Source organism: Dipodomys merriami, unplaced genomic scaffold, assembly GCF_024711535.1.
Source record: "Dipodomys merriami isolate MVZ:Mamm:240054 unplaced genomic scaffold, mDipMer1.0.p SCAF_5, whole genome shotgun sequence".
Lineage (NCBI taxonomy): Eukaryota > Metazoa > Chordata > Mammalia > Rodentia > Heteromyidae > Dipodomys > Dipodomys merriami.
Window position 1 is genome coordinate 55,526,311 of NW_027206068.1, and position 15,869 is coordinate 55,542,179.

Below are 15,869 nucleotides of genomic sequence, written 5' to 3' on the forward strand. Positions count from 1 at the left end.
CATTTTGAAATGTATTGTGCCTTTTGTAGCTTATAACTAAAATCTAGATCAGCATAAGATATGTACTGACAGAAACAAGATTTAGGGTGCTCTGATGGTGGGGTAAAATCATGTATATCAAGTCTTTATATCTAATTGTGGAGCCATAACGTGGACAAAGGTAATTTGTAAAAGAATTTGTATAATATTTGGGCAAAGGATAGTGCTATTACTTTTCATTATCCAAGTATGTAGGTTAGTAGAATGACAGATATTTAAAAGCAAAATATTCCAACAAAAACATTCTGAGACTCAACATACTAAGAACAAAGCAAAAGCAAAAAGCAAAAAAAAAAAAAAAAAGGCTGCTGTCTGCGCCATTTGTTATCAGCTTTTTAACAATTGCTTCACACATACTAATAAGCTAACATTGATAGTTCCTTTTACAAAGACAATAAAAGAAATTAAACACTCGTTTAATTTAAAAGTGGTATTATTTTCAATAATCACACTGTTTAGCTAAATATATCTTAATTAGTTTTAGAAAAAGCACCCCTTGCTCTGACTAATTAAAAGCTATGTTTCTGCTCTCCACCTTGACCTCTGTGTCTTGGTTCCGTTACCCATCCAAGTAGCTTTCTCTCTTTCATTCGGTCAGTAACTCCTTGTGATCTCCTGGTTCAGACATGATGTTCTTAGAGTTAAGTTCTTAAGGGACCCATAGAACTTAATTCAGTGTTTCCTCATCTAAATATGCACTAAATAGACTATTCAATAAAAGTACCCATCAGATACTATTGCAAAAAATGTTTGGAAAGAAAAACTACCTTTATTCACCTTCTTTCAATATGTAACAAAAATAAGAGGATAAAATCCAGATAAAAATCCTCCTTGCGGGTGGGGGGAGGGGGGAGGCTGGGAAGGGAGGTGAAGAGTAAACAAAGGAGGAGGCTGCAATGCTTGGTAAGAAATGTATGCATTATCCTGTCCATGTAATTGTAGCCCCTCTGTACAGTATGTTCTCAAATAAAATAAAATAATATTAAAAAAAATCATCCTTGCATATCCATGTGGTTAGATTAGTAAATTAGAAGACACATGTACTAATTTGTTGTAATTGGCAAAGAAGCAAATCTGTTGTGTGTGTGTGTGTGTGTGTGTGTGTGTGTGTGTTTTACTTTGGATACATACCAGTTTTTAAATGTATGCCTTCTTTAACAAAAAATGAAAACAACAAACCAACATCAATACAAAGCTCTAAATATTAAAGGCAAAATTCTATCAAAAATTGACTTCTGCAAAATATGTGACAAGTCTTTATAGAGAATATAAGTCTCTATAATTTTTTCTGTTTGAAGCTATGCTAAGAGTAGACAATAAATGCATTTAATTGGGAACGTAATTAAGATAACAAGTGTTTGTTATAATTAATAGATAGATGAAAAATATGTAAGTAGGTTTTCTCTAGAGTTGGTATATGTAACCTGCAATTTATTCAGAAGCCTTTCATTTAAAATTATTTCTAATCAGTGACCTATTCCTAAAGGTATTATTAACAGATTAAATAATTCAAATGTGAATAATGGACCCTGAGATCATTTTCTCAATATGCCAGGAGGAAATTTTCATCATTGACATTAACTTCTAGACTAACAATTTTATATAAAGAGAGAAATAAAGAGGTGCTACCTCTTGACTTTATTTAGGAACATATCAACATGAGTACAAAAAGAAGATTGTCAGCATATCTTTGTTATATTAGGGACTGAATTCATGGCCTTCCTCTACCACTGAGCTATAGCCTTGCCTGGTTATATATGTATGTATGTATGTATGTATGTATGTATGTATGTGTGTGGGGGGGGTGGGTGTGTGTGTACGCGCGCATGCGTGGGTGTGTATCTTAAGCAGAAGTTATCCCTTAGTTCTTTTTAGGAGATGAAAATGTGTCTTGTTATTTGATATTTATGACAAAAATGGAATTGTAGCAACAACCTAACTTTGTGAGTGATTTTAGGGCATTATAACAAATAACGTAGCATTGATAAACTTAGAGAGAAAGATAATGTGGCACACTCATGAAAACATTTTTTTATTTTCCTGAAAGCACAGTCACTTTATTTAGAAAGCTCCATTTGTCAGCAGGAATCTTCAGAAAATTAACTTTTAAGGGATAATGCCCACAGTAATTTCACTGGCTAGAATCCAAAGTTGTAAATAGATGAAGAATAACTAAGAATTGTAGTATACACAATATAAAGAGGCAACAAAAATGAAAATAGATTTATTATCCTTCCCTTCCTAATTTCTGAGTACACACAGATATGCCTCTACATACTTTAATGGCAAAAACTTTTGTTTTTGTGTAGTACGAAACAATCCAGATGTAACATAAAATCCTGCTCACTAGATTAAAAGTCCAATGATGTTATTTGACTTGGAGACATATTGCGGAAACAGTCCTACAAATTTCTGTTTGTTTGTTTGTTTTGGTTGTTGTCTTCTTACATATATATGTAAGAAGCTAGCCTGAATATAGCTTTGTTGATTGTTGGCAGGAAAGAAAGAAGCTTGTTCAGTTTCTCAGCAACCTATTCTCTGGAAGCAGAATAAACTGAAGAGAACGGAAAGATTTGGAAAGGTTGAGCAAAGATGGGTTCAAATTTTTTCTCATTGCTCACTTGCTAAAAGATTTTGAACATGTTTTAGTTTTTAACTCCTCTGTGAATGTGGTTTCCCTTAACTATAAAATGTAGGCAATGACACTTAGCTTACAGAGGTGTGGTAAGGATTAAGTGAGATAAAGAACTTATCACTGTAACTAGAACACAGCACATTCTCAATGAATGGATAATTTCTCAATAGGGAAATTTCTAATATTCCTTTCTTTTTTTGTACTGGTACTGGGGCTTCAACTCAGGTTCTTGTGTTCTTGCTGAGTTTTTTTGCTCAAGACTGGCATTCTACTATTTGAGTCACATATCTACTTCTGGCTTTTATTTGGTTAACTGGAGATAATAGTCTCTTGAAATTGTCTTCCTGGGCTGGCTTCAAACTTCAATCCTCACATTTCAGCCTTGAGTGGCTGGTATTATGGGCATGAGCTACTTGTGCCTGGCTTATTCATTCTTTTTAATTGAATTCATGAGATTTTGGGAAAACAAAGTTTTTGTCAGAGTCTGTCTATTTGCAGACTAGATCTGTTATTCATTTCATTGTTGGAAGGTTCATAGTTTTAATATGGACAACTATAGATGGCTATAACAATAATAATGTATACTACTAATAATAGTAATTTCTATTTATTGGGTGCTTAGAAATTTTTAATAGCAATGATTGAATATCTAGGATGTGCCAAGCACCTTTCTACATTTTTGTTTTAATCTTCGCAATAATGTCCTTAAGATGGGTGTCATAAGTTATAGTTGAGAAAAGTGAGGTTGAAAAAAGATTTATGAAGCAAAAGTGAAGATCTAAGTTCAGGCCTGATCATTTACAAAGCTCTTAACTTTTCACAGAAATGACTCTTGCTACTGAATCTACTATAATCATGCTCACCACTGTATGGTGTTAATACACACAGTTTTTAAGAATATAATGATTATTTTAACATAACAAGGTCTCCCAAGTGATACAAGAAGGAACAAAAGAAGAATTTTCATGGTATTGGGAAATAAAGGACAATCCTTTTCCTGAAAGGTGTTTCATAAATGTTCAGACTGGAATAAAAAAAGACAAAGATTATACTCTTGAAATCCTTCCAATAATGTTTTTGCTAGGAGAAGCTAACACATGTGAGTGATAAGAAATCTAAATCTAAGCATCCATAAGATATACAGTATTTACCATACTGATTGTCTATGGAAAAAAATTCTGGTCATATTACTCAGAGGAGATTCTGCAACCTGGGTCACAAAATGACCTCCAGGTCACAGATTACATATGAATTCCATCAAATCAGTGTCCTCTTTTTTTCCCCTTTTCAATCTGCATCATTTGTCACTGATATGCTAAGCTTAATTTAACAGCTTAAAACATTCAAACAAATAAAAACTAAAAACACAGTACTCCTCAACCAATGATGATAAATGCCATGCAATCTAAACACATCTGCACAGAACACAGCCCAGGCCATGCACTAGCTAACACACCACCAGGAAATAAGTGAGGGATACACACGTGGACTCATATAAAGAAGCCATCCACGAAGGAGTAGAAAAGCTAGGAATCTGTGGAAGATTAAGAGGCAGACTTGGAACTTTTGGAAGAGCTACATTGGGAAGACTGTTGGCGATATTCCTGTAAAGAAACAAACAACGTGGGAAGGGACCACCATAAGCAATAACTACAGATGGCCATGTGTAAAGTCATAAGGTCAGGACTGAGAGACAGATGCTCTATGGATTCTGGGTAAGATACCTACTTGACAGGCTGCCATGTCTCTTGCTCAAAACCTCTGTGAATTGACTGGGCGATGGAGGACTCCATGAGGTCAACGTAGCGGACCACCAAGGGCACAAAGATCTCTTGCAAGTGTTTGTGAAATTTCCCATTACACAAAAGCACTGAAATAACCAAGCAGAAATAGTGTTTATCAGAGAGATAGTATCAACCTTGGGGGAAAATATATGGGTGAGAAACCTTTCCTGAAATAGCCTGATACAAGACAACAGATACAATAGAGGAGATGATGGATTTTGTGCTCTATTTTGAGTATTGTATAGTGGAAACCAAAAATATAATTAGCCTTCTATATTTGGCTATCAACACAAAAATAGACACAAAAATAGTTGACATAGTTAATGTTCCTACTAAATAAAGTGTGTTTGTACTTCCTAAGAGGTTTCATGAATAGGCACATGATAACTTGCTGGAAATTCACTGTAGCTACTGCTTCCCTAGAAGGTCTTTACTCATGCAAATGTAGCAATGAAGTAGAGTTAGAATCCTTATGCTGGGCTATACATCATAGATGGAGTAAATTTGTACTAGTGTAGGAATTAAGCTTGATTATTTCTAAGAGCTACACTTGTTAAAGTCGCTCAGATGGTGACTCTGGCCTTGGGAAAAATCTATTCTGACTATACACTTTTAGTCAAATAGGCATGGCCTCAGACCTTTGACATGCTAGACCAGTTCTGTACTACGGAATCACCCTTTCAAGCACATCTGTTTTTAAAAACAACAACTCATCTGCATTTTTAAAGTTTTTCTTTAGTGTTAAATCTGTTTTTAAAAACAACAACTCATCTGCATTTTTAAAGTTTTTCTTTAGTGTTAAATGGATAAAGTTTTATGGATGGTATAAGCCCCCACTTACGGAGCTGTCAAAGTCTAGAATTTGTGCTGCTAGAAAAAGACTATGGTCAAGAGAAATGGATGCTTTCCACGCACAAGATACAATTTCATTAACACATCAGTATGCACCTACATGACATACAGAAAGGAACAACATTATCTGTAGGGATATACTAAGCAATGATAAGAAATATTCAATAAACTACTTTTTGGTGGATAGTGCTCAACTTAGTGGTTAAGATTTCTCAAATGAACATTTTCTAAACTCAGTCATGACTGTTTAAAATGATCTTCAAAGTAAAAACTTGCTCATTAAAGAACACTCCATTGTCAGGAAAGATACATTGATCCTGTGGGCCAAATAATCCTTGTGATATAATTTGATACAGGATAGGATAGATTTGGAATGCTTCAATACAGGCCTGTCCACCTGTATGGATAATTATACATGGTCCATGTGATAGAAATATACATAAAGCCCTTGGCAAAAAATTAAAATTTTTCCTCACTCCTAGAAGCCATGGTACTTTAGTCAAATCTAAATAACAGAAGCTATGCATTGAAGTTTCTGCCATTTAACAAAGCTGTTTGTACGTACAATGAATTTTTATCACCACTTCTGATCTTCATCCCCCTTCAACTCCTTTCCCTTATATTTCTCAATTCTGTGGTATATACAATGAGTCCTTGCTGGCGTTCTCTCCCTTCCCCCTTCGTTGGTCTACCCCTCTACCCTGGGCCTCACCCTCCCCCCTCCTCTCTTGTAAGAACACATTTCCTACTACTTTTCTTGTTGGGCATTGACTTGGTCTTTTTAAAAGAATTCTACAATTAGCTCTGTTCATAAAGCCTATTACACTTCAGTTAATTCATTTGTAATCCCTTGCTTACCACCTGGTGTTATTACCTGTACATGTTTAGGAACCTTCTATCTACCACAAATGAAGGCAAACATGCAACGTATGCTTCTCTAGGTCTGGATTACTTTGCTTAAAATAATTTGTGGGTTGGGAGGGTGAGGGTGAGTGAGACTGTTGAGCGAGGTGACAGTGATCAAGATGCACTGTATTGATAAACTTCTTTGGTGAATGGCCCCACCACTGTACAACTACTTAAAGATAATAAAATATTCAAAATTAAGAAGAAGAGAGGGAGACAGGGAGAGAAGAACTGTTAGTTATTATATTGGAGTGGTCAAGATCATTGAATTAAAGATATAGTATGTAAAATGGGAGGTCAATACTAGAAGATAAGTTTTAGGGGGAGAAAATGAGAAAGAACGAGGGGGAGGGGGAGAGAGAGTGTAGACCATGGAATGAATTGAAGGCACACTCTGACCTGCCTAATTCTGACCACAGCTGACAATGTCTAGACTTTGGGAACAGATTGAAGACAAAAGAAAAATGTTAGGAAACAAATGAAATGTTCATGACGGCAAAAACTCATGAGAAGAAACCTAACATTTCTATTGCTTTTTTTATATAAGACATTTTTTTTTCCTGAAAAAAGAAATTGAAAAAAATGCTATGGTATGAATAGATAAATAAATGTGTAAATAAGTAAGTAACAGAAGAGTTTCCCATGGAAGATTTGCAGGGAAGACTGCCAGGGAGAGTAAGCAGCTAGCATACACTTCTTTATAGAAGAATAAGCTGGTGTCCTAGAAAGAGGAAGAATACATTAGTTTGGAGGAGGGCAGAGGAAACAATACTTCACAGAAGTATTTTAGTATATTGTGAAGAGTGTGGGTTTTACTGGAAGTGATAGATTTTGTCTAGATTTTTGGATCTTGTAGGAGTGTAGGTTTTACTAAATGTGATGAGATTTTTCATTTTTATTGTGACATAGAGGAATGGCATAGTATGTGATCTATGGCTGTTTTGTGAAAAGTAGAAGTAGTCAACAGCAGGGTAGAGGACGTTAGTTGGCCTACTAGATGCTCTAGGTAATGGTTGACAGTAGCTTTGATGGTATTTTTTTTTTGGGGTCCGGTTGTGGGGCCTGAACTCTGGGCCTGGGCGCTGTCCCTCAGCAATTCAGCTCAAGGCTAGCGCTCTACCACTTGAGCCATAGTGCCACTTCTGGCTTTTTTCTTTTTGCTTATGTGGTGCTGGGGAATAGAACCCAGGGCCTCAGGCATGCAAGGCAAGCTCTCTACCACTGAGCCACCTTCCCAACCCCGACAGTAGCTTTGATTAGAATGGTAGATGTAAAAGATGGGAGAATGTCTAATTGCCATCTCATTCATTTTTATGGATTTTAATAACTACCAACTCCAATAGTACTGTCTTTTATAAAATATTCAAAGAACTATGCTACAATTAACTACATTACCTTCTTCCATGCAAAGATATACTTGGAGAAAGTATATGACATTTATCATCATGGTGTCTATATGAAAATGCACTTGATACTTATGTTGAATCTGTCAGAGGCTAGACAACTGTAGAACTATTACAATAGTATAGAAAGTAATTCTAAATTTAGAAGGATATACAACACTAATTTTTCTCTCTGATATGGTTTAGTGTTTTATGTGTGTATGGTGAAAATGTCTTTTCTTGTCTATAGACATGTGAAAATATTTCCTATGAAAGGCTGGACAATAATATTTAAGAATAACTTTTATTTATGAAGCTGTTGACTTAATGATGCATTTCATTAGCACGCTGAAAGTAGCTCTATTACTGAAGATGCAATCGCTGAGCTAGAAAGCAGATCATGTTATTTTGACTAAATGTCAACTAAATATGGATGTTAAACTGTAAATGAGAAATATTCTCCTGAACATATCAAAATTATTGTTACAGCCAAATTAAAAAATACTCTGAAGGTATTTATTGGATTGCTAATCTTTCCCCATCTCAGAATTTTTGGAATGCCAAACACTGTGCTTAATTTCATTGCATATTCTCTCATGTAACCATCACAATCAATCTTCATGAAGGAGAAAATATGCTTAAAAATCATGTCAACAAGGAAGGAAGTCACTGAAGAATAAGGAAATTTGCATAAAGTCATTGGGTCACTATGCAGTAGAACCAGCATTTGCTACTAAACTCTATGGGCTACAATGCCATCAGTCCTCCACTTCCGTTATCCTAAACTACTGCCTGTCCCAATGCCCATCCACCCATTCCTCCATATGCCAAGCTAGCATCAGTACCTTGCTATCTTTCAAAATATTTACATAGAGTAAAATATTTTAGATTAAAAAGTCTTACAAATGACAAACACATTACCTCGTACCTTCACTATATGAGATGTTCACAGAATTAAAATTCGGAGGACAAACTCGAATATAAAAAAGTCGAGCTGAACAAAAGTGTTCTATTTAATGAATAGAAAAATGAATTAACATGGTGAAATATTCAATGAGCTGATAATACAATCATTATTGAAAGCTGCAAAGTTTGATGTTACCGTACACCAATACTATACACCCAAACTTTAATTTATATGATGGATTATTTAAAAACAAAAACAAAAACATAAAGCACTTAGAGTCTCTATCATGATGGGTACTATAACCAGTTATTCTTTTTACCTATTCTCAGACCCAAACACATTTATGTATCAAATTATTATACCTATAACTGAACACGGTACTTCACTATTTAAAAACTCATTCCATTATACTCTTAGAGATTATGTGTATTGTTAGTGAAGTCATTTTAAAACAAAGATAAGAATAATTATATTTATTATTACTAAAGATTATAATGGTTTAAAGATTAAGTGTAAATTGGTTTAAATGCATTTAACAAAACAGAATTTTCTTATGTATTTGATAAGCATTGGATTCATTGTTTTACCTTTGTCAGAATATGTGGTGCTGAGGAATCGAACCCAGGGCCTCATGCATGCAAGGAAAGCACTCTATCACTGAGCCACCTTCCCGCCCCTCTTTAGGGCCTTTCTACAATCTTCATCACCACTGCTGCTGTATTCTCAGGTCTTCTTGTCCCAATTCCCCCTCTAACAACCTATCTTGTCAAAATCTCAAACAAAGGGACTGCTGAAATGTAAAACTAATAATGAATGGCATTCCTTAAGATTATATTCTTTTAGTAGATCATGCAAGACAAACTCCAAAAGCTTCAGCATGATAGAAAAACCTTCCAAGATCTTTCTTTTTTTTTTTTTTGTCGGTCGTGGGGCTTGAACTCTGGGCCTGGGCGCTGTCCTTCAGCTCTTCAGCTCAAGGCGAGCGCTCTACCACTTGAGCTACAGCGCCACTTCCGGTTTTCTGGTTTATTGGAGATAGGAGTCTCACGGTCTCTCCTGCCCGGGCTGGCTTTGAACCGCGATCCTCAGATCTTAGCCTCCTGAGTAGCTCGGATTACAGGCCTGAGCCACCAGCGCCCGGCTCCAAGATCTTTCTTAAAATGGCCTCTCAGCTAATTTCTGTTCCCTACAACCCTCTTTCTTACAGTATGGTCATAATGATTTTTACGATTCTGTTCAAATCCTCTTTGGGCCCCTTTCCCAGTGACAGGTTTCCCTTGTTTGTACTCTACCTATCCTGCACAGTTTTCTACTGGGGTCCCTTTTATACAAATTGACTCCACATTGTTGACATCTTTCTCTCTTCCTATGGGGCTGCAGATTCTTGAGGCAGGGACTGTGTCTGTATTCTCAAAATCACACTAACTTCCTGGCTCACAGCAAGTGTCTGTTTGCTGGGCAAAGGAATATCTGCATTCAGTAGTAGTATTTCTCTGCTATTACTCAGGAGATGGCATTCTATGTCAGCTATAGAACCCACAGAAATTTGTATATCCTCTCCTTCTTATGTAAAATGTGATAAACAATAATGTGATAAAAATTCTACTATTTATCCATATGTATGATCACATTGCTAAAAATGCTGTTGTATGTAAAGATTGGTTATTTTGTGGCTATTATTTTAGTGAATGTGAATTTTTCTTTAGTTAATCACATCTCTTTATAATAACTAATTATTTCTCACAGAATCTGGAGGAAATGGAGACTACCTAAATCCTAGCCAAAAATTTACCCTTGTTTCAGGTTAAATTTATTATATCAAATTCACTTTTTAATTTTATCTCATTATTTCACTTTGTTACATTTCATTACTTTATTATTTTATGGTGCTATAGATCAAACCCATATATTCTAGACAGCCATGCTAACACTGAGTTATATCTCTAGCACACTAAAAAAATGTTTTAAGAAGCAAACATCAACCCACATTTGAAAATCTTGGGCAATTCAGTTTTATTTGGTGACTAAGAGAACTGAAAGAGGAGGGAGACAGAAAAAAAGGAAAGGAGGAAAAGGATGAGAGAAAGATTGGAAGGAATGAGATAGATAAGAGGAGAAGAAAGGGAAATACACAGGTATCAGGAGAGAAAAGAAAGAAAACCCTGGGTTCCAATGGGCAGGGCTGCAGAAAGTGACACTGCACTGTACTTGTCTATGCAAATGTATGCTTTGTCTTGGTTGCCCATATGCCAGTTGCATCCTCCTCCCATCAGACACTGACAAAAGCTCCTCTTAACACATAGCTGGAGGCATTAGAGGGAGTGCTTCCACCTTCCCCATCTGGTTAAGATTTGGGATTGTCACCTGTCTTTTAATCAAGCCTTTGTGAAGCACCCAGAGCAACATTTCATGATGTAAGCTCTGATGTGAACTCATCCAAGAAAGGTTTCTGACACTATTTGCGGTGAAAGTTAAGAAGAATTGCTATGGAATCTCATAAAGCAGCTGTAAGAACCTGCTTCGCTGATCAAAATAACCATCTTTTTCTCTGAAAGATTCCATGTTTCCAAATATGACCTTGGCAGAAAATAGTGAAAACCAATGACATCAAACCTATGGCACAGTTACAAATGACAAAAAAGAACGCAAAAGGCTTAAGTAAAAGCTAAACTCAGGACACAGATGGGTCCAATTATTTTGAATATCCCTAATAATTAATAAATTAGTGTTGATTATTTACATACCCCAAAGTGTTCATTTACAAAAGTACTTGTCATAGGATTTTAATAGGAAGATTTCAACAGAGAATTTAAATTAGGATCCAATTAATACCAATTATTGAGATAACAATCAGTGGGTAAAATGAATAAGCAAAAGAATTCATGTGTTATTGTTAGGATAAAAATATGCTGCTGAGTCTTAAAACCACATAATCCAGTTTTATGTTGCTATCCCTCCTTTTAATTAGTCAGCTTGAGTAGATTACAAGGAAACATGATTTTTCCCTCCTAAAATTCTAATTAGATATTTTAGAAGGAACTGATTAAATCATGAGCAAAGAAAAAAACACCAACTACAACAAAGTTAACAGTCTTTGCTATAAGACAACAGTTACAAATTTTGTCAAGTCTAAACAAGAGAAAACAGCAAATTAAGATACAAAACTAATAGCTCATTTTCCATGCTGATCAATGCAAATGATGAAGACATATATACATAACAAGAAACATGAACTTGGGCTTCAAAAGAGAAGGCTGAAAAAAACTGTAGCCTACAGCAGCACTACATAAAAGGAAAACATAGAAAACCTCCCGAGACTGAGGAAGAGCAACAAGCCAAGAATCTGGCACATTAAGTACTCACTCAATAAATGTCTGTTGATTGCGTAACTATCAATAAAAAAACTGCCTTCTAGTGGAAATTCTAAGAATGTCTCACAAAGTTTAAGTAGAATGGAAAACACATTTTTTCCTTTTTAGTTAAAAACACGGTAATTTTACATACTTTAGTATTATTTGATCTATACCTTAACTACCATAACAACTTCCTAAAGCTATTTCTAACTTTCTCTTTCCCATGGGGCGCTTGTCAAAAAAAATACATAGTTTAACTATATTTGTATATAGTATGTATCTAGAAAGAGGTGGTAAAGAGAGTGCATAGATAGTTCTTATATTTTGCATGAAAATACAATTACAACAAATTCTAATTTAAAAGTGTAATAAAAACTTCACAGGGCAGTATCCAAAACTGACCTATACATTATTTATACAGTTTATTGATATATATATTTACAAAACCACATACATATATGTTTATAAATAATATATACAATCATGTGTGTATATAATGTATACATATATGTGTATATTAATTATATATTATTTATATATACATATGCACATTGTGTGTGCAGTCTGTTGCAATATATATGCATATATGCATATGTGATTACACACATATAATTTCCATACCTTCCACTAGATCTGATATTTCTCAAAGGCAGGAATTATTTCTTATTAATTGACATAGGGATTTATAGATTATATGTATTCAGTACCTGCTTCTTGAGGAATTAAGTCAAGTCAATATAAACTTCAACTAATGAAAAATAAAGAAGTCTCAGAGTCTACAGATCTCATGCCTTCTTTTTGAGATCACATAATATTGCAGCCAAAGGCAAAAGTCCATAATGTACCAAAAACTCCATCTGTACCAAGCTTCCTGATCTCAGGATTTGGATCCCACAATACCTGCTCTCATTAAGGGCAGCAACTATGTATACTTGTAAACTGATCTACAATTGTGAAGGCTGGAGCTCTAGATAGCCCGGCTCTTCACAAGTTAGAAATGTCTCTGAAAACGTTTGATGAAAGACACAGGAAATTTACAACAGTTTATTGTCTTTGAACCACTAAATCCTAAGAGAAAACTAAAAGCAGATTTAAATTTTAGATGTACTGTAGAATTCAATTGAAGGGGGAAAAAAGAGAGCTGTGTCTCTGCTTTTTAAAAATTTCTCCAATTATTTTGATCAGTAAAACAAATTCTGATGGACAATTTAAAATTCAATCAGCTCTGGGAATTAGCGTTAAATACATTTTCACATTTTTGTGTTCACAGCATCATTTATAAAGCACCTGTCTATAAAAGCCATGCCGACACACACTCTTGGTGTAATCTCAAGGCTGCACGCTTTTTGCATTGTTCCTAGTCTGTGTGTATACAGATATATCTATAAGCACCAATTCATGAATTTCAGATCGACAGCTCATTTAAGCACTGGAGGAGAATAACACACAGATGTCAGCCCTGTATATTTCAAAGCTTGCAGATTAACCTAATATACAATATGGTGACCTAACAATTCTTCATTTGAAAGAAATCTGAAAAATAATCTCTGATACAGCCTAAGTGTGAGAATAACCCAGCGGGATTTCCACCTCTTCATTTCTTAATGAGTTTTTTGATAATGAGAGGTGACTTTGCCAGTCACTCTGGGCTCTATTATGGCTAATTTGACTCCACTTCACTCTCCTTGTTAATTATTAACACTAGCCTTTTTATCCTCGTGAGACCACATTCCAATTTTTTTTTCCTTTATTTCCCCCTCCCAGATTTTTATGAGCCCATCTTTATGAAGGTGAAAGTCTTGGAGAACAGGTTTTCACTTAGTGTGGCGCCCGATCATTTATTATTCGTTTAGGCAAAGGCGGTGATTATAAGCAGCGTGCTCCACGATGGCTTTAATGTGCTAGCAATGTGAAAAGGCTGTTAATTAAAGCAGCAGCATCGTGGGATTTTTCACTGGGGAATTTGTTCCCCATAGAATGGTCATTTGCCACTTGCTAGCATATCCACAGATTAAAAGGTGACTGGCTCCGAGGGCTTGCCTTTCACTAGCGCTGAAAGAAAACGATTTGTGCCATTTGCAGATGATGGCTTGTGTTTGTCTGAAGCGGTCACTTGCCGTTACCTATTCTCCATGGGACAATGGTACAACATAGCAAGCCAGGGTAGAATCTATTTGTAGTAGTTTTATAGTCACTTAGTATCGTTTCACTATCATGCTAATTACTTCATTATAAAAACATTTTATTTTCCCCCTCAACTTTAATACATCTCTCTTTCATTTAATGTGATTGCCCATCTAATTATCTCTCTAGTGGAGAGAGAGGATGGACTGGTAGAGAGGCTGGGTGGAAGGTGAGCAAATGCTGGGTCTTTTTTAAAAAAAATTTTTTTTGGCCAGAAATGGAGGCTGGTTTGTTTTCATCAGTTGTATTGCTGTGGGAGCCAGTGGGTGTGAGGGGGGGAGGTTGGGGACAGTTGCTAACAGTGTGGTGCAGCTGGTACTCTTCCCTGGAGGACACCCACATTTCATCTCCAAGGGGTTTTAAAGCCACTTGCCCTAATCAAAGCAAAAGCACACACCTCGGATGTAACATGTTTTTCATTCCTTAAAATGGAAACCAATTTTGAGGATTTCAGTCACTTTCCTCACTAGCTGTTCACTCCCTGGAAGTCTCAAATGTCCCGTCATTTATGATAAGATGTATGTATGACAAAAACCATACATACACCTCATTGGTGTACTCTTCAACTCTTCTCTGCCCTCTTACAACTAACTCTAAGCCTTTGCTGTGATTTTTTTTTTTTAAGTTGAAGGAATCTCTCTATTTTCCTTCAAGAACCTGCTTTGGCTGGGCACTGGTGGCTCACACCTATAATCCTAGCTACTGAGAAGGCTGAGAGCTGAGGATCATGGTTCAAAGCCAGTCCAGGCAGTAAAGTCTATGAGACTCTTATCTCCAATTAACCACCAGAAAACTGGAAGTGGCAGTATGGCTCAAGTGGTAGAGCACTGGCCTTGAGCTGAAGAGCTGAGGGACAGGGTCCAGGCCCAGAGTTCTACAATGGACAAAAGGAAAACCACAAAAAAAGCCCTCTCCAAAAACCCTGTTTTGTTAACTTTTGTTAATTTCTATAGGATTATAGTGATCAGACCCTGTCCATTTCAGTCCCTTCTTCCCACTCTCCCTATCCCCACCCCCCCAACCTCATGGACAAAGCCCCTACTGCCTCGTTGCCTTTTAGAGGTAACCCTTCCCTTGTTAGCTTTTCCCATTTGGAGGCTTATTTAAAATGTCTTCCACACATCCAGAGATAAACAACCTTTAAATATATCATAGTATGAAGATTTTAATAAGAGTAAATTACTCATGGAAACATCTAAACTAGTAAATTAAAAAGAAAAAAATAAAAAACTCTTCTGCCAGGTATCAGTGGCTCCTGCCTGTAATCCTAGCTACTATTCAGGCGACTGAGATCTGAGGACTGTGGTTTGAAGCCAGCCCAGGCAGGAAAGTTTGTGAGACTCTTATTTGCAATAAACTACTCAGAAAAAGCAGGAGGTGACACTGTGGCTCAAGTGGTAGATCTGAAAACTCGAGCCACACAAGCTGATGAATAGCACCCATGCTTAACGTTCAGACCCCAGGACTGACCAAAAAAACCCTAGATAACCAAAACCTCCAAATCAGAAAACAAAAAAGCCTTCTTTATAAGTTTTTAGAGCCATAAATTAAGTACAAATTCTAATTAATATCACTATATGTTTGAGGGGTCTTGTTAATTTCAAATTTTAGAAAACTGAACCGGAAATGTGAGAATTATTTCTTGATATTCATGGTGATTAGCAATTTTAGTAATGACTAAAATAATTAGTACGAATTGCTATTTATTCATAAGGAATCACAATCATTTAAAATCTCTAATTAGTGGTGTGCTTTCTGTAACACACAAATATACACACAGACACAGACAGATAGGCAGGCAGACACACACACACACACACACACACA

At 35.9% G+C, this 15,869-nt stretch overlaps 1 protein-coding gene across 8 annotated transcripts in view; it reads right to left on the minus strand.

The window, feature by feature from the left end:
• Cadps2 (calcium dependent secretion activator 2) overlaps positions 1 to 15,869 on the minus strand; it is a 423,408-nt gene that overhangs the window by 55,940 nt on the left and 351,599 nt on the right. For 4 of the 8 annotated variants that reach the window (XM_069996659.1, XM_069996653.1, XM_069996652.1 and 1 more), the window contains 2 exons: positions 4,403 to 4,544; positions 4,159 to 4,278 (listed from right to left, as the gene is read on the minus strand). In XM_069996659.1, coding sequence (XP_069852760.1) covers positions 4,159 to 4,278; positions 4,403 to 4,544 — 262 coding nt within the window. The remainder of the gene's footprint in view (positions 1 to 4,158; positions 4,279 to 4,402; positions 4,545 to 15,869) is intronic. The other 4 variants (XM_069996657.1, XM_069996656.1, XM_069996655.1 and 1 more) reach the window with 1 other exon arrangement.